The sequence below is a fragment of the Penicilliopsis zonata genome (assembly GCF_001890105.1).
Source record: "Penicilliopsis zonata CBS 506.65 unplaced genomic scaffold ASPZOscaffold_1, whole genome shotgun sequence".
Taxonomy (NCBI): Eukaryota; Fungi; Ascomycota; class Eurotiomycetes; order Eurotiales; family Aspergillaceae; genus Penicilliopsis; species Penicilliopsis zonata.
In genome coordinates this window covers 942,465-959,691 of record NW_019208911.1, presented here as the reverse complement: position 1 = coordinate 959,691, position 17,227 = coordinate 942,465, and the positions used below count along the sequence as shown (strand labels likewise).

The following is a 17,227-nucleotide window of genomic DNA, read 5'->3' as shown; positions in this document are numbered from 1 at the left end:
CATACATTTGAAATGAAGGCAACTATGTACCTGACGGAAATAGGGGGAAACGGGGAAAAAAATGAAAAATGGAAAAATAACAATAAGAAAGGTAGGAAATAAAGATACACCAAGACAGACGTGAGGAATAGACGGATGAGTAGGGCTACGGAGGGGTCATTGACAATGGCTGCTAAAGGAGAGGAAGCGCGGCAGAGCTGGGGGAGGGGGAGGGGGTATAGACGGAGACCGAATGATAAAGTAGAAGGTAAAGGAAAGGGTAAGAAAAGGGGCTGATATGGATAATGCAGATTCATACAAGCCATAAACCTGTCCCAGAGGAATGATAGAGGAATGATAGGAAAGAAAAGTCCAAACGCCCCAGCATGGCTACCGAAACAGATAGTGTGAATGATGGAAAAGCAAAAAGTGGGCAAGACAGACGGGCTGGCAACTATAGAATGATGCAGCGACAGCCAGGGCTGCGCTCCGAGGCTTCTCTCTCGCGGCCGAGCTGGTTCTTGCCTCCCTTGGCGTCTTCTTCGTCCACGACCTCCTGAGGCTTAACCGTCATATGAATCACGTTTGGCGCATCATGGCTAAACTTGGAGTCTAAAAGGGTTAGCAGGATATTCGTTTTATTTTTCCTCTTTTGGCGGAGACATCCATACCAGACAACGGCGCATTATCATCCAACAGCTTCCCGAACGAAATCAATCGGATCGAGCTTGGCGATGAGGGACGAGGTTCCCAATCTATCTTGTTAGTAGGATAGAGAGAGAGAGAGAGATAAACTAAGTTCACAAACATACCTGACCGCCAATCCCTCCAGATCAACTCCTTCAACGTATACACGCTCATCGCGAACGGGTCGTGGTCCGGCACACTGACGGCCCGTTTCCGCAGGTACTTCCCATCAATCTTCAACTGGTGCCTCGTCCCCGTGATGAGGAGCAGTGTGATGGTAAGCGACGGGCCGGCATCTTCCACCTCCTTGACGGCTTCGGACGGCGCGTCGGTCGCAGCAGGACCAGCAGAGGCCGAGGCCGGGGTAGGCTTGTGCTCGTCCGACAACACATCAACCTCTGAGGTTCCTTGAGTTGGTTCTGTCTCTGTCGGCTCTGTCGGCTCTTCTGTTTTTTTTTCTTTTCCTTCTTCTTCTTGTTGTTGTTGTGTTGTCTGCGTTGGGTTCGATCCTTCAGAAACACTGTTGCCACTCTCCTCTTCCTTCTTGTCCGTCGTCGTCGTTGTTGTCGTCAGGTTGACGGCGGGGGTATCCTCATTGTCAACCGGCAGCGCACTCTCACCAGCCGGTGATGATTGCAACACAACAGGGGTCGTCGAAGTAGTATTATTGGTAGTGGTAGTAGTAGTAGTGGTGGTGGGATCGGACGCCGCAGAGACGCCGTAGTTGTCGGCGGAGTCCATTCTTTCGATGGAAACAATCGAATCGCAAACGATTCAAGAAAGGGGGAAAAAATTTAAGAATATACAGGTGGCGATAGCGAAGGGATAAAAACAATTTTTCGAAACCGTTTGGAGTACAGGGCGCCGCAGTCCTGTATGGAGTAGCAAGGATGGACAGGGCGAGACTTTCAGAAAGGGGCCGATCGGTTTGCGATGACGGAGAGAGTGGAGACCAAGTCGGAGGCTAGGAGGGAAAAAAAAAGACAGAGAGACAGGAGTAGAGGAAGAGAAGAAGAGAAGAGGAGAGGAGAGGAGAGAAGGGAGAAGAAGAGGAAGAACACAGAACGGACAGAGGATAACCAGGGAAAACGATGGAGATGGGGAGGCCAAAGTTCTCGGATATCCGCTTGGAGGCGAGGATCAGTAAGTGCAGGGAGCCAGAAAGAGGGGAAAGGAGAAAAGGAGAGCGCTGGAACACCACGGCGGGGATCTGCGTTCTGATCTTGATCTTTTCCTGTATTGTGGATAGATAGAGAGGATTTATTTTACTATTTTAAAGATAATGGTGAGTCTTGTTTTCTACGGGGAAAGTCTTCTATTAATCTAGCCTTGTGGTTGTGGTGAAACTAGTCAATCGTCCATGCGGAGTCACAATCTACTCCGTATCAGCGAAATCAGGTTTATCGGGAGCTCTACAGCGACTAGATTGGTTTTTAATCCTTTGGCTGATGATATCTCCTTTCTCTAGATTAATCTTGATATCTATCTCTGTCGATGAGAAGCTCGTCGGTGTCTGTCTGTGTCTGTCTGTGTCTGTCTGCTGTCAAGGTGTTGTCTTCATGTGATAATTATCCATTAACCGCCGTATCGTATCCTTGACCTCATTCAGCCACATCTGTAGAGACAATATCAGACCATTATACAGGGGATTAATGCTAGAAGGACAGATCTGGAGATGTGCCTTTATTAGTACTTCACCTCAAGAAGCGTTGGTCGTCGTAAGTATGACTCTGGGTGTATTATCAGACAATTAGCTGACAATCAAATTGATATTTCTATATAACAGAGTATAGTATATACCCAGGTACCTGTCTATGTGGTGGCTGAAGTATTCGCAAGACTATAAGTATTGGGGAATATGGTTTCTGTATTCTATATAAACCAGTGTTATACTGCCATAAGTACAGACAAATACTCTTGCAAGAGCAGGGTGCTTTCTCGGAGATGCTCCAAATGCAATCAACTACTCCAACCACCCCCGATACTGCTCGAGATCCTGGTTCTTCACCCCTTCAGACCCATGGCGCACCCCGAGCAGCCGAACCTTGCCAATCTTTCCGCCAAAGTCGTCTTCGACGCCGCTCGTCCACGTCTCGAACAGGCTGTTGAGCCGTGCGATCACCGCGGGGTCGTCGCGGATCAGCAGGGCGATGGCGTCGTACCCTCCTGCTCCCGGGACAACCCCCCCAATGACTCCCTCGATGGCCGACGCGGCGTCCAGCAGCTCCGTCTGTACCCGGGGCTCGATGGGGACGCCAGACTGCGCCGTCATGGTGCGAATGTACTCGCGTGCGCGCTCAAGGCAGGTCCGGACGGTGTCAAAGTCTCGGGTTGCGGCCGCCGTCAATTCCTCCTGGCTCCCGTGCGCCAACTGCTTGAGCTCCTGGCGCAGCTTCTCGTTGTTGTTCTGCAGGTTCGTCCAGAGCAGGTCGGCCTCCTTCTGGTTGTTCTTGCGCCACTCCAACACCTTACGGACCATCGAGGGCGTCTGGGAGCCGCAGTCCACGTCCGCCAGCACGAGCTGCATCCCGCGCGGCAGCTGCATGCCAAAGTCGACACACTCGGCATCCCACGGGTGCTCGGACTTGATGTTCTCTACCACGCTGAACAGGCGTTCCTCGAAGCCCGGGGACCCGGCGTCGCCGAGCGATTCCAGGATGGCAGGCGAGAACCGCCGGTACAGACACGAGCCATAGACGGCGGTGGCCACGTCGAAGCCGGATCCGACTTTACCTTGAGCGGCGCAGTGGGCAGCCTGGGCAAGGTTATGGAGCTTGTCACGGCCCAGACCCAGGTCTTCGGGCTGCATCGTGCGGTGGATGACGAGCGCCGAGACCAGCGCGGTGACCAGAGCGGCGGAAGATCCCAGCCCCGTCTTGTGTGCTTCAAACAGCGGGACGCCGAAGTTGACGAAGCGGCCGCCTCGAGCCTGCGCGCCGGGGCCCCGAGATGCGGCCGTCTCGGAATAGTAGTCATTGTCCGCCAAGATGGTGAGCGAGAGCGATCCAAAGTCCTTTGAGTCGGCCACGTAGCTGATATATGTCAAAGCGTAGCTCAAAGACGTCTCTACAAACGAGTTTTGCGGTCTATCTCTTGGTTAGTACAGCCAATGCGAGCAACCACCACTACTCAGTGCCTTACCCCTCGTTCTTCTGAACCACCTTGACTCCACCGCCAGCCGTGCATCGTTGTATTCGGTACTTCCATACCGCGCCGACGAACTGCGGAGATCGAACAACAATGGTGTCATCACTCTCCTCGGTGTCCTCTGCTGCTGCATTCGCATTGTCGATCGACCCTGACGAGACACCCCGACGATGGGTCTTTTTCAACTGCTGGACTACCACATGGATGCGGGCATCCAGAGCAATCACGGTGCCGGTGTAGTTTCGATCGAGCACAAGATAGCCGCCGGTCAACAGGACCTTTCCAGGGGCCGACAAGGCCGTAATAGTTGGTGTTGACATGATGCCTTCAACCATACACATTCATAACACTAGGAGAAGAAGATAATATGAGCCCAGCAAGATGATCCCCCCTTAAGAATGACTGCTTGCTATCTAGACTTCTAGAGGGGTAGTTGCACCCCACCAAGACCCCCTAAGACCTGTAAGCTTCTCACGAGATGGTTTTCGAGCAGAGACTGACCTGCAGGCGTGTATAGAACAAGCTATGACTGAGATGGCTGTGTTTGTGAACGACAGCTGCTGCCAAACTCCCGACGATTGTGTATTGGTGATGAGAGCTGTCGATTACTTCCAAGACTACCTTATTATTTAGGCAGGTACTACTGACTGCTTAATGTGTGTGGCTGGAGCTCATGGGCTGTGGCTGATAGGTGGCTGAGCTGATAAAGTGTCTAGTCTGTTATTGGTTAGTATGGTATTCTTATCAATTATTCTTATCAGTAGACTTGAATAGGACTTTTGCACTAACTAACTACCATACTACTACTACAGAGTACTTTCTACTAGATATCTAGTTACCTAGTGAAAATTCACTACTTCTCCTATCTAGGTATGTTCACATGGCCTGAGGTTGAGGTTTTAATCATCCGGAGCCAGGTATAGAGTACGAGTACGAGGATGAGCGTTTATTTGGCTCATCGTACGATCACTGTCTCTAAGCTTGGTAGCATTGAGCAATGGAAGGAGGACATCTGTAAAGCAGGCCTAAGAAGGTACTAGGTAGTTTGTTAGTTAGTAGGCAAGGTAGTTAGAAGGTAACTACTAGATAGGAGGTAGACACATTATTGCATTATTGCGTCAGATGTTTGCTCGCGTGACTGCCTGGGAGCCTGAGCTCACCAAGACATAGCCATTTACTAGGGATAACTACTAGTTACTAGGTACCTAGTATCTAACTAAGGTATCTAGGTACTCCATGTAGGTACAGTATGAGCTAGTAAGTAGTACCTAGGTATCAAGGTCTATTTACCTACTAGGTACTCCTTGATGAGATGAAACAAGATACCAATGTAGGATTAATCATTCTGACACATGTAGAGTAATATAATATTAAATCAAATATAGAGTAAATATTAAATTTAATATTAAGTACGAAGTATAATATTAAGAATTATTTTTGATTGATATTAAATTCTGTAGAATGGCAATACCCAGTAGGATGAGGCATCATACTCCGTATACGGCTAATTCACTCACTCTGGCTGGTCAAAATTATAACTAATCAGATCACAAGAAAATCTCTCAACTCAATCAAATAATCATCATAGGTACCAACTAGTAACTAGTGACAGGTACTCCGTACTACCGTATAATTATTTTTTACAATGTACATACGCAGTCTACGGAGAAGTGACTACAGTAAGCTTCCTAACTCCGGTCCGGAGGAAAGGCAGACATACCAAAATACTCCAGGCTAGTACCTGTTCGGACTAGACAGCCAGGGTACACGCTTACATAATCCAGCGCGACCCGCTTCCCGCGGACTCCGTGGCAGTCCGTGGCTGTGAGTGGCTGCACCAGGGCCCCGCCTGAGAAAAAGAGTCGGAGAGAGAGTGACGAGAGTGAGCAGAGTGACTCACGCAGTTCCTGACCTGTTCCTGTTCTTTCCTACGGGCCCAGCAAAAGCACCGCCGCAATTGGCCCGCCGTCTCGGGATGTTCTCTTTGCCCCCTCCGAGACCACCTGATCGGATTTGATCTGTCCGGATGCCCGTCGACGGAGGACGGAGTACGGAGTATACGAGGCTTACCAGTTAAGTTACCAGACTACCAGCAGCTTCTCGAACGCTTCCACGCGTAATTTTCTGCTAGGGGTGGGTTAAAACCGGATGGCTTTCGAGCTTGCTGCCTGCTCTGCTCAAGATTTTTTCCTCCTTCGCAAGCCTACACGCTCCTTCACCGTCGGAATCTGTCTGTTGACCCTCTCCCCTCTTTAGGACCGAGAGGACAATCTAGACACGGAGAAACACCTGCCCACGCTAACCGTTTCGGGGACGCTGCCTCAGGCACCGAAAAACCACCTCCGTTTCACTGTTATCGGCTCTCGTCCAGACTCATTTTTCCTCCTTCCTCATCCCCCCTACCTATTCTCAGCGCGTTTGTTTGACGACAAGGTCGTCAAATGAACCTGCACTTGTTTTATCGATTTGGTAGCAAGGTATGTCAAGTCCATTTGTTTCGAGATGAAATTGAGATGAAATCGAGATGAAGGATAGAGGATAAAAAAAAGAAGAAGAAGAAGAAGAAGAAAACTAACGCTCACAGCATCGCCTCTTGTCTCTGAAGAGGTACCCCTCCAGATAAATGGTGTTTAAGCCGTTTACCCATCTCGCCCGGCAAAGTTTCACCAAAGCTTTCACCCATGGCTACGCTCAGTCGGTAGTCGCCGCCTCGCAGTCCTCCTACGCCTCCTCCACCACCCTAAACCAGCTCGCCAGCCATCCCGCCAAGTTTACGCGGACTACTCAGCTTCAGAATGTCTTCCAGAATGCCTCGAGTTCGTCCGGCGCCGGCGGGGCAAAGGCCAGCCAGGGCGCCTCTGGCTCCGGAGATTTCGGTCTAGCCGCCTACTACGCCGCCTGGCAGCATGCTCAGCAGACCGGCGACGATAGCGACTGGCGTCAGTTCCAATTCAAGCGCCGCATCGGCTGGAAGCCCACGGGCGATGAGATCGCGGACGCCGCCGCCGCCGCCAAGGATGGCGAGGAGTTCGCACCCACCGAGCCGCTGCGCTCGCCGCACCTCACCAAGGCCTCGGTGAACGAGGATGTCAGCGTGCAGGTCGAGGAGGCCGTCGCCCGCGAGATCCAGATCCAGGAGGAGCAGGCCATGGCCGAAGAGGAGGCGCACAGCCACGCTGCCACCGACGCCACATCAGGACACCACCCGCAGCAGACAACGGAGGAGATGGCCCGTATCGACGAGAAGGCCCAGGCGGCTTCGGATCACATCGTCGACCTGGTCTCCGCCAGGAAGTTTGCAGAGGTCCCCTCCGCCTTCGAGGCCCTTCTCAAGGATGGCCTCACCCCGACCATCGGGGCCTACAACGCCCTGCTGGTCTCCGCCATCGAACTGCACGCCAATGCCTCCCAGTCGATCACCAAGGCCCTCGACGTCTACTCGGACATGCTGCGTCGCCGCGTCATCCCGAACGAGGAGACCTACAAGATCCTGATCCAGCTGCTGGCCACCCGCGCCCACGATGCCGTCCTGGCCAAGGAGGTGCTCGAACAGGAGCGCGTCCGGTTCGGCGGCATGGAAGAGCCCGGTCGCTTCATGTTCCATTCCAGCGAGCTCGAGTGCGATCTCCTCGTCGAGGACCACTCACTGGCCATCGCCGTCAAGCTCTTCACCACCGCGACCACCCGCCACGCCGCCATCGTCTTCCCGCTCGACATCTACCGCCATCTGATCACCGCCTGCGCCGCCGAGGGTCAGGTCGAAACCATGATCCGGGTCTACGCCCACATGGAGGCCCACAAGGTCAAGCCCCACGCCTCCATCTTCCCGCCCATGATCGACGCCTTCGCCGCCAGCGGCGATCTCCAGAGCGTCGTCGAGACCTACAACGAATACAAGTCGCTAGCCGTCTCCGACGACAACGGCGTCTTCAGCATCGTCGACCGTCTCGATGGCCAGGTCTACGCGGCCGTCGTGCGGGCCTACCTCGCCTGCGGCAAACAGGAGGCCGCCATGCGCTTCCTCGACCGCATCCGGGCCTCGTTCGACGAAGTGACGGAGAACCGCGAGGCACGCAGGGAAGCCATCGAATCCATCATCGTCGAGGGTGCTCTTGTGCAACACGCCATCCGCAAGGGTGATTTCGGAACCGCCCTGGAGCACGCCGAGTCCACTCAGCGTGGTCCCGCCCGCAATCAGGCCATGTCCCGCCTCTGCACCGCCGCAGCAGACGCAGGCAATCTTACGATCGCCTCCCAGGCCTACGACCGCCTGTCAACTGAAGTCGACGTCCGTCAGGGGGGTGCTGTTTCACTGCTGGCCCTCCATGTGCGTCAGGGCAACGTGTCGGCTGCCCGCCCCCTTTGGATCATGCTCACCACGGTGGGTCATGCAACCCCGGATATGGTCCAGCCGACCGCCATGTATTCGCTCGCCCTGATCAAGAGTGGGCAGATCGAGGAAGGCTTGGCCGAGGCTCGGAATATGTTCTCACGCATCCGCAATGCTGCTATCCCTTCCTCCTCGCCGTCTTCCTCCACCAACCTCGCCGCTGCCGCCAACCTTTCCCCTATCCGTGAACAGATCAATGAAGCTCTTGACCTCCTTGCCCGCGTCCTGATGCAGACCGCCGCCGTCATCTCGCCACAAGCTGCCATGACTCTCCTCTGGTCCATGGTGGAGAATGGTGGCCTAGTGTCGCCCGTCGCTGAACATGCCGTCGCCAGTCTTGGCCCCGCCGGTATCTCTCAATTGAATTCTCAGGATCTCACTCTCGCCCTTCGTGTCCAGGCCGGCATGCTGGTCAACACTCCTTCTTCTACCAACAACACCACCACCACCACCACCACCACCAACCACAACAACAACAATAACAACAATGGCGTCAGCAACATGCTCTTTGACGTCGCTCATCCCATCCGATTCGCCCACATGCTGGATGTCGCCCTGTCCACCGGCCTGCCGATGGATTCGGTCACCACGAGCATGGTCGACCAGGCTGTCTCCAAGCTCTTCAACAGCCGCCCGGACATGGTGAAGCGCTGGCAGGAACATGTCTCATCCATGACGGCCTCGTCGCCCTACATGTCCGATCGTCGGACGACCCCGGTCTCCGAGTCGTCGGTCGCCGGCAGCCCGGCCTCCTCCACCGACGACTCCTTCGATCCTTACGCATATGCCACCGACTTCCGTGGCTCCGCCATGATCGCGGACGAGCTCGAGACCACCGGTGGCCGCCCAGAGTCCCATCTCAACGAGGCGCTGATCCGGTTCCGCAACATGCGCCGCATCGGGCGGCACCCACGCTACATCACCTACGCCAAACTGATCACCGCTGCCGCCAAGGTCAACCGCACCGACCTGGTACATGAGATCTTGAGCATGGCGCGTCGTGACGTCCCGCTGATCCCCCATTACCACATCGTCAAGTACGGCTGGGTCTCGATCCTCGATGCCATGGTCGCCGCCTGCCTCAGCCTGGGCGACCGTGGGCTGGCTGCCAAGTACCACCAGGAACTACTGGAGCTGGGCTCGGCTCCCTCGGCCAACACCTTTGGGTTGTACATCACGACGCTCAAGGAGTCGACCAAGACGTTCGACGAGGCGACCGAGGCGCTCAAGATCTTCCATCGGGCCGTGGCCGAAGGCGTGCAGCCGACCTCGTTCCTGTACAACGCGCTGATCGGCAAGCTGGGCAAGGCCCGTCGCATCGACGACTGCCTGCTCTACTTTGCCGAGATGCGGGCCAACGGGGTGCGGCCGACGAGTGTGACGTACGGGACGATCGTCAACGCGCTGTGCCGAGTCAGCGACGAGCGTTTCGCCGAGGAGATGTTCGAGGAGATGGAGTCGATGCCCAACTACAAGCCGCGCCCGGCGCCCTACAACTCGATGATCCAGTACTTCCTCAACACGAAGCGCGACCGCAGCAAGGTGCTGGCCTACTACGAACGCATGAAGGCGCGCCGCATCCAGCCGACGATGCACACGTACAAGCTGCTGATCGACGCGTACGCGTCTCTGGAACCCGTCGACATGCCCGCCGCCGAGAAGGTGCTCGAGACCGTCCGGGCGGCCGGCCAGCAGCCCGAGGCGGTGCACTACGCCTCGCTCATCCACGCCAAGGGGTGCGTGATGCATGACATAGACGCCGCACGCGCCGTGTTTGACCGTGTGGTAGCCGACCGCCGCGTCCGCATGCAACCCTGCCTGTACCAGGCGCTCTTCGAGGCGATGGTCGCCAACCACCGGGTCAGCGACACGGCGGCCGTCATCGACGAGATGAAGCGGCGCGGGGTCGAGATGACGGCCTACATTGCCAACACGCTGATTCATGGCTGGGCGGCCGACGGGCACGTCGAGCGCGCCAAGGCCGTCTACGACAGCGTGGGCATCGACAAACGCGAGCCCAGCACCTACGAGGCCATGACGCGCGCGTTCCTCGCCGCCGAAGACCGCGACGGCGCCGCCACCATCGTCCAGGAGATGCTCTCCAGGGGTTATCCCACCGCCGTGGCCAGCAAGATTCTCGACCTCATCGGCGGCGGTCCTGCTGTCTGATTCGTCTGAGCTTAACTTTATGAGACTTGGTTTTTTTCTCCCCGTCTACCATTTGATATTTCGTTTAATCCTGGGCTGGATCCCATTCTCCAGTGTCAGAGACACCTTTTTCCCTTTTTCTTTTTTTTCTTTTCCTTTTTTCTATTGCATTTCGCATTGCCAGGTGGCACGGAGTTCAGGCTGATTCATAGCACATGTATACCATCTTGTCTTGACTTTTGTTCTGCCATAGTGCCACCATAGACCCATCTCTACTCTCTGCTCGCCAGAATATAAATGTTGCAGAATAATCTTATTGATGTAGATTTATAATGTAAATTCTTTCTTCTTGTAATTGAACACTGTATTACTACTACTGCGGGGCACAACCCCGCCTCATATGACGCTGGATCCGGCTCTGCCTTGACTCATTAACTTCAGCTTTCAACAACGATTTCATCGAAGACAGTCTATGCTTCTGTTTCGGCCATACAGTCCTATCATTCGATTTACACGCACAATGGCGGAGCATCGCCGTCCAAAGAAGCTGATTTGTAATCATTCCATCTAATGCTAATGCCAATGCCAATGCTCAGCAAGACTGATCTTCTAGTTGCTCCTGGTGATATCGAAACAATGCTTTCAGACTCTGCACCAGCTGCTGCTTCTCTTATAGCTGCAGCTACAGCTGCTACCGTAGCAGCAGCAGACTCTGGAACGTCGACCCCCTCCTCCGCAACAGAAACGCAACTCCTCTCCCACCCCGCACGAGCACACCAGTTCATCACGAACCCCCCCCTGACAATCTCGCAAATGCACCGGACGAATCCCCTGCATCAGTTCAATTCATGGTTCCGCGACGCACGACTATCCCCTTCCTCTGCGCCGGAGACGTGCACGCTCGCGACGGCCGAAATGCCCTCTGGTCGGGTGAGTGCTCGGATCGTGTACCTCAAGGAACTCGACGAACGGGGCTGGGTGGTGTATAGTAATTGGGGGAGTCGACAGGGAAAGGGAAAACAGGTGTTTGGTCTCGAAGGGCCGGAGGAGGAGATAGGATCGATTCCCGAGCCGGACAGTGGTTGTACCTCTGCTGGAAACAAATGGGGGGCTCTTACCTTTAGCTGGGCGACTGTTGAACGCCAGGTGCGTGTCGAAGGCCTCCTGGAGCCGTTGAGTCGACAGGAGAGCGAGCTGTACTGGCGTACTCGCGAGCGAGGGAGCCAGATTGGCGCGTGGGCAAGTTGGCAGAGCAAGGTTTTGTGGGAGACTGACTCTATCGGAGAACCGGGGGAAGAAGTGGATGGAGGACCAGATGAGGGTGGTTCTTCTTGTGCGGAGATTCCTCGCGATATCGATGAAACGGACGTCGAGGACGGACGGGCCGTGCTCGAACAGCGTGTTAAAGAGATGGAGGCGCGCTTCGCCGGCGTGCAGGAGATCCCCCTGCCGCCCTTCTGGGGGGGGATGAGGCTCGTCCCGGAGTCGGTCGAGTTCTGGCAGGGGAGACGGAGCAGGTTACACGATCGCTTTCGATATGTTAGGCTTGCTGAGAAGTGGCGGATTCAACGCTTGTCTCCTTGACCACCTTACACTCGGTTATACACTCTATTCATACACGCACTACACTACATACACTTACTACATACACTGCTATATACTTCTATTCATAGTAATCTCATATCTGTTTGCAGATCTTAAGTGGTACTAGGTCTACGCAGGGTATCTTATCAAGACACATCAACCACCACTCTGCAATACACATACTCTGCTGCAATTACTACATAACTGCATCAAGTGTCACTATAAATTGTCAATAACTGTGAATAACTGTCAATACTGTCAAACTGTCCATACTTTCAATACTGTAATCATTGCCAGAATATACTATAATCACCTCATACCATGGCACGCTGGATCCTCCTCGCCCTTGCCAGCGGCGCATTCGCAGCCTTGAACGGCTTATTCGCGAAGCTGTACGAGTTAACTATAAATATCTATACATTTCGTTGATTAATACTAATTACAATGCAGGACAACCGATAATATAACCGCCTCAATCGCCAACTCACTCTCCCTCCCAGAGGTGGTCGTCAGAGCGGTACGCCATCCGGAACTGAAGATCAAAAATATATGCAATACTAATAAATACTGATGATGCAGGTCTTCCTCGGCTTGAACTTCCTCTGCAACTTCATCATGTGGGCGCTCTTCACGCGCGCGTTGACGGCTTCCCCCTCCACCACAAAAGTGAGCATCACCAACGCCTCGGCGAATTTCCTCCTCACCGCTCTCTTGGGGATGGTCGTCTTTCGTGAGAGTGTCGGCGGGCTGTGGTGGCTTGGGGCCGGGATGATGGGGGGGGGATGCATTCTTGTGGGGATGAGAGAGGAATAGTATTATCATTATAATCATAGAAGCCTGAATTTACTCTATACACTCTATTATATCATCTATCGCCCAGTTCAACTCCTTGAGGACGCGAATATCCCTGTGGACGTCCCTGCCGCGGGAGCTGGATCCGGCCGGAAAACATGCCTGGCAAGCTCGCTACCCATTGAATACCCGCCCACACTCGCTCTTCCAGCGTCGACTCCCGCTGCGAGGACGGCCCCAGCCCCAGTGTGCTGGGGTGCTGCGACGCCGCCGTGGCCGCCATTGCGTCCTCCTCGGCCTCGACTTTGAACTGGTACTTGAGGCAGTCCTTGACCGTGACCAAGCCCGTCACGCGCCCGCGGTGCTCAACCAGGATCACCCGGGGGCCCATCTTCTTGAAGAGCTCCATCACCGTCTCCAGCGGTAGCCGTGGGTGCACCGTCAGCGGCGTGTGGTCCACGTACAGGCTGAAGTCGACGTAACCCGCGCCGACGCTACTCTGGATTCGATCAAAGGTGTCCGGGGGAGCCAGCGAGGAAAAACTGTTCACGGATATCCGCGAGGTAGAAGCTCGCTGCGCAAGCGTCATCTCCGCCGCCTGCTTGGTGAACACGCATTTGGCGTTCGGCGAGACCAGGCCGGCGCTCCGGGCGCGGTCAATCGCGTACCGCAGCTCTGTCCGTCCGATATATCCGACCAGGGTCTTGGTCGTGCGGTCCTCGACGATCGGGAAACCCTGGAACCCGTTGTCGTTCAGCAGGTGCTCCGCTTCCCGTACGGGGAAGTTCAACACGGGGAGCGACACCGGATCTGTCGTCATCGCGTACGAGACGGGCACGTTGAAGACGTGGTCCTCTTTGTTGTCCAGAAAGGGGAACCCGTTGAACCAGATCATTCGATCCGCAATTCCACCGTTCCCGAACCGGTCGCCGATGGCTTTGGTTATGCCAACCACAATCTAAACAAATAAGCATGTCATAAGGAAATTAATTGGCATGTTGCACTTACCATGGTGGGCAAAATATACGTCAATGCCCCCGTCAACTCGAACATGATGACCGTCACCGAGACGGTCAAGTGCATGATCCCACTGAGAGCAGCGGCAGCCCCCAGGAAGGCGTAAGTGCCTGGTGTGATACACGGAATGTCCGGTTCGCAGGAAGCAAAGAACTTAGAGTTGGGATACGACTCGTGCAGCGCCTGAACTAGAATCCCCACCATCCGGCCGAACGACGCGCCGATGGCCATGGATGGCACGAAGATCCCAGCGGGCACTTTGCAGCCATAGGAGATAATCACCAAAAACATACGCAGCACCGTCGCGATGAATAGTGACAGGACGAGAGACCACCGGTGATCGGCTCTATATCGTGTTAACCACTTTGATTTGACTTCACGGGGTATCAGATCAAATCAAACGTACTCGCAAATACCGTCGTAATCATGCGATCCTTCGCACTCGCGGAACAGAATCTCCATCATCTCGGTCATGTTGAGGCGAAGAAACATGTTGGGATAACACAGGAGAGCCGTGGCGCCTGCAAGAACCACCGACTCGATTACTGGATACTGCGTGAGATACTTCTTCCGGAAAGACTGGACTCGGAGATTCCATTTGATGACGAAAGCGCCGTACAGGCCGCCAAAGATACCGAGTAGCACAAAGAAAATGAGCTCAAAAAAGTGCCACGTTCGGTCATACTGAACCTGAAACATGACGAGTTGACCGGTTCGAAAGGGATTCATGGCCTATGATTGACATTAGATGGATATCGGATTGATAGAAAGAAACATCACCACTTACCGCCAACACGCTAGTTGCAACTAAAGCACAAAAGTAACTTCTCCAGAGAGTTTTGAGAGGAAAATACGTTGCGACTTCCTACCTTGATTCAGTAAACCGTCCTCGAATGTTTGAGGGACTAGAAAAATACCTCTAGAGAGAACAAGACGCCGCCGATAGGGCTGCCAAAAGCGACGGCCACACCAGCCCCAGCGGCGGCTGTCAATATCTCTCGTGTCTTGCTCGCGTTCTGCTTGTACTTGTTGAAGAGTCGCGATATGACGTTGCCCGTACAGACGGCGAAATGCACACTGGGCCCTTCCTTGCCGACAGATAACCCCGAGGCAATGGCCAATGGCAGTCCAATAGACTTGATCAACAGAGTCCATGCGCCGAGAAAGCCCTTCATGACAAAACCAGCAATAATGCACTTTATTTCGGATATTCCGGACCCGGCCGCGTAGGGGGCGAAGCACTTGACCAAGACGGCGGCGATAAACGCAAACAAGATCTGTTCTGTATAAGCCGAGATTCACCGGGGTTTACCGGGCGCGAGTATTACCACCACGTACCGCGAAGAAGAAGTATACAATGTAGTTGATCAATTCGAAGGACGTCCATCGTTTCCATTCCGGGCAGCCTATCCAGCAAACCATTAGCGTAATTTTTTTTAAATTATATCTTCACCCTGGTCGGAAGAATATATACCTCCTTCAGCCCCCCAGCAGCAGAACTGCTCATTGAGATAGAACGCTGTTGTGCAGTGCCCAAGCTTGATATCCGACAGCCACTCCGTCACGATATTCAGGAACGCAGAGTTCAATCCGATCGCCACACCAACCAGAGTCACGACCAGCCAGGCCTGACCGGCATCGTACGACTCGCGTACCTTGCGCCGCCATCCCAGAGTGCCGTCGCGATCCCAGAAACCAGACCCTTCCTTCCACCTGGCCCGCCGCCGGGCCTGCTCCAGCACCGCATCCTGTACCCAGTCGATCGTCGTAAAGTCCTCGTACCGCTTAATCTTCTTAATCTCGCTGATTTCCTCGCTGATAGCGGGCGCCGGTGTCTGCTCGTGCTCCCCAGCGTAGGTCTCGTCGCGCGGCCCTGCGTCAACTGGCGAGACGACCGAGAAGCCTGATAACCTCCGTGATCCGCGCCGCTCCCAGGCGAGCGATGGACGGTAGGCCGAGGAGGCGGAAGGGGGATCAGTCGGGTTGCTCATAACATCGGCGGTCGTCTTCGCATAGCCAGGGAAGAATGGGTGAAGACCGGGTTAGGACCTTTGGTAGTTTGCTGAGAACAATCCTCCTCGATCCCCGAGAAACAGAGAGTCGAGAGTCCAGACTGAGGCGGAACCACGTGAGACGGAGCGTGTCCACTAATTATCCAACGTCTGCGGGGATATCAATAGAAATATTCAGGATTATCAATGGTAAGGTCAAGATAATGTAATTTAGTAGATGTGGTCTGTAATTCAGTAAACAGCCCTCGAGACTTTAAAAGAAATTAAGCTCGTGGTTGAGCCGGGGTTCTTCGCCATGCGCATACGTAGTGTACTCCATCTATCGCTTCACGTCGCGCGCGCCGACATTTCCTCTGAACAACATGCGTTGACATCCATCTCCACACATCTCGGGTTGGATCTCGCGTTTTCAGCTCTGTAGTTATTTGGTCTAGCTTTCTATTCGACATATCGAGAATCAACAACGCTCACGATGTCTCCCAAGCAGAACACTGGCGCCCAGGAAATCACGGGCCAAGCAGCTCTGCCAGGTGGGTTTGCGTACTCATTCGAAGGTTCATTAACCAGGCGTGCTAACCCTACTATTCGGCAGTATCAAGGATAAAAAAGATCATACAGCTGGACGACGATATTGTACAATGCTCTCAAAACGCGACCTTTCTCATCAGCGTTGCTACCGTGCGTGGGTCACGACGCTCGCGAGGCCCGCCCCCCTACTGACGTGCTGCTGACAGGAAATGTTCATCCAATACCTCGCCGAGCAAGGCCATAACGTGATCAAGTCGGAGAGGAAGCCACGGAAAATCATCCAATACAAGGACTTGGGTACGTTGATACACGCTACGATCGGAAGAGAGGTGGTTGAAGATGCGCATGCTGACAGGCACAGCCACGGCGGTATCGCGGATCGATAACCTCGAGTTCCTTTCGGACGTCATCCCCAAGACGACGACCTACAAGCAGTTCAAGGAGGGCAAGACGAAGGAGGCCCCGCGCAGCGGGCCCTCCGCCGCCGCCGCCGTTGAAAAGGGCCAACGCACTCTGAACGGCGCCCTGGCGATCGACGATGATCACACACAATCACCGAACCGCAGACCCCCGACGGTCACTCATGCTTCTGGTTCGTTGAGCACGCTCATGGTCGATCGCACGGTGGACTCGTCGACACAGGGCTTGGACCCGGACGTTGAAATGGCTGACTAGAGAGGCCGTTCGGCTGCCACCACCACCATCACCACTACTACCACCATCACTCTCATTATATCAAATATATTATTACGACTTGCACTTGCGGAGTTTAGGGCTGGGTATACATATGGGTTTCGTTTCTTTTCCCCAAGGGCTTGGACTTGTTGCACGGGGGGATCGGATGATGTCGGCAGGAAATGTGTACTCGAGTAGATCACTTAACCATAACAACAATAATACAAGACGACATTTCCGGTAAATTGATACTTCAAAACCATCAAAC

The 17,227-nt window shown here is 54.2% G+C and overlaps 8 protein-coding genes across 8 annotated transcripts; 5 read left to right on the top strand and 3 right to left on the bottom strand.

Annotated features, from left to right (window-relative positions):
- Positions 1-301: 301 nt before the first annotated feature.
- On the bottom strand, positions 302-1,724 carry ASPZODRAFT_126763 (hypothetical protein). Its single transcript, XM_022721572.1, has 3 exons — positions 792-1,724; positions 651-734; positions 302-591 (listed from the first exon to the last, which is right to left on the bottom strand). The coding sequence occupies exons 1-3, from the start codon at positions 1,405-1,407 to the stop codon at positions 434-436; spliced, it is 858 nt and encodes a 285-aa protein (XP_022585325.1). The 5' UTR covers positions 1,408-1,724; the 3' UTR covers positions 302-433.
- ASPZODRAFT_126762 (hypothetical protein) lies at positions 1,625-2,080 on the top strand (the record flags this gene model as incomplete). The annotated part of the gene is made up of 1 exon (XM_022721571.1): positions 1,625-2,080. A coding segment is annotated over exon 1 (158 nt), but the record flags the coding sequence as incomplete, so codon positions are not given.
- Positions 2,081-2,478: 398 nt separating this feature from the next.
- On the bottom strand, positions 2,479-4,382 carry ASPZODRAFT_126761 (hypothetical protein). The gene is made up of 3 exons (XM_022721570.1): positions 4,315-4,382; positions 3,808-4,266; positions 2,479-3,752 (listed from the first exon to the last, which is right to left on the bottom strand). The coding sequence occupies exons 2-3, from the start codon at positions 4,131-4,133 to the stop codon at positions 2,630-2,632; spliced, it is 1,449 nt and encodes a 482-aa protein (XP_022585323.1). The 5' UTR covers positions 4,134-4,266; positions 4,315-4,382; the 3' UTR covers positions 2,479-2,629.
- A 1,720-nt stretch (positions 4,383-6,102) lies between these two features.
- Positions 6,103-10,662, top strand: ASPZODRAFT_126760 (hypothetical protein). The gene is made up of 2 exons (XM_022721569.1): positions 6,103-6,290; positions 6,398-10,662. Exon 2 carries the CDS (start codon positions 6,437-6,439, stop codon positions 10,370-10,372), a length of 3,936 nt encoding a protein of 1,311 aa, XP_022585322.1. The 5' UTR covers positions 6,103-6,290; positions 6,398-6,436; the 3' UTR covers positions 10,373-10,662.
- Positions 10,663-10,871: 209 nt separating this feature from the next.
- ASPZODRAFT_21328 (hypothetical protein) lies at positions 10,872-12,431 on the top strand (the record flags this gene model as incomplete). Its single annotated transcript, XM_022727846.1, has 3 exons — positions 10,872-10,905; positions 10,965-12,327; positions 12,386-12,431. The coding sequence occupies 2 exons, from the start codon at positions 10,872-10,874 to the stop codon at positions 11,933-11,935; spliced, it is 1,005 nt and encodes a 334-aa protein (XP_022585321.1). The 3' UTR covers positions 11,936-12,327; positions 12,386-12,431.
- ASPZODRAFT_268230 (hypothetical protein) lies at positions 12,040-12,774 on the top strand. The gene is made up of 3 exons (XM_022728065.1): positions 12,040-12,327; positions 12,386-12,452; positions 12,515-12,774. The coding sequence occupies exons 1-3, from the start codon at positions 12,257-12,259 to the stop codon at positions 12,746-12,748; spliced, it is 372 nt and encodes a 123-aa protein (XP_022585320.1). The 5' UTR covers positions 12,040-12,256; the 3' UTR covers positions 12,749-12,774.
- A 26-nt stretch (positions 12,775-12,800) lies between these two features.
- Positions 12,801-15,735, bottom strand: ASPZODRAFT_137946 (hypothetical protein; the record flags this gene model as incomplete). The annotated part of the gene is made up of 7 exons (XM_022724402.1): positions 12,801-13,685; positions 13,736-14,090; positions 14,151-14,476; positions 14,532-14,609; positions 14,662-15,021; positions 15,083-15,150; positions 15,219-15,735. 7 exons carry the CDS (start codon positions 15,733-15,735, stop codon positions 12,801-12,803), a joined length of 2,589 nt encoding a protein of 862 aa, XP_022585319.1.
- A 360-nt stretch (positions 15,736-16,095) lies between these two features.
- On the top strand, positions 16,096-17,124 carry ASPZODRAFT_106685 (hypothetical protein). The gene is made up of 4 exons (XM_022720934.1): positions 16,096-16,286; positions 16,349-16,434; positions 16,491-16,581; positions 16,646-17,124. Exons 1-4 carry the CDS (start codon positions 16,229-16,231, stop codon positions 16,957-16,959), a joined length of 549 nt encoding a protein of 182 aa, XP_022585318.1. The 5' UTR covers positions 16,096-16,228; the 3' UTR covers positions 16,960-17,124.
- Positions 17,125-17,227: the final 103 nt, after the last annotated feature.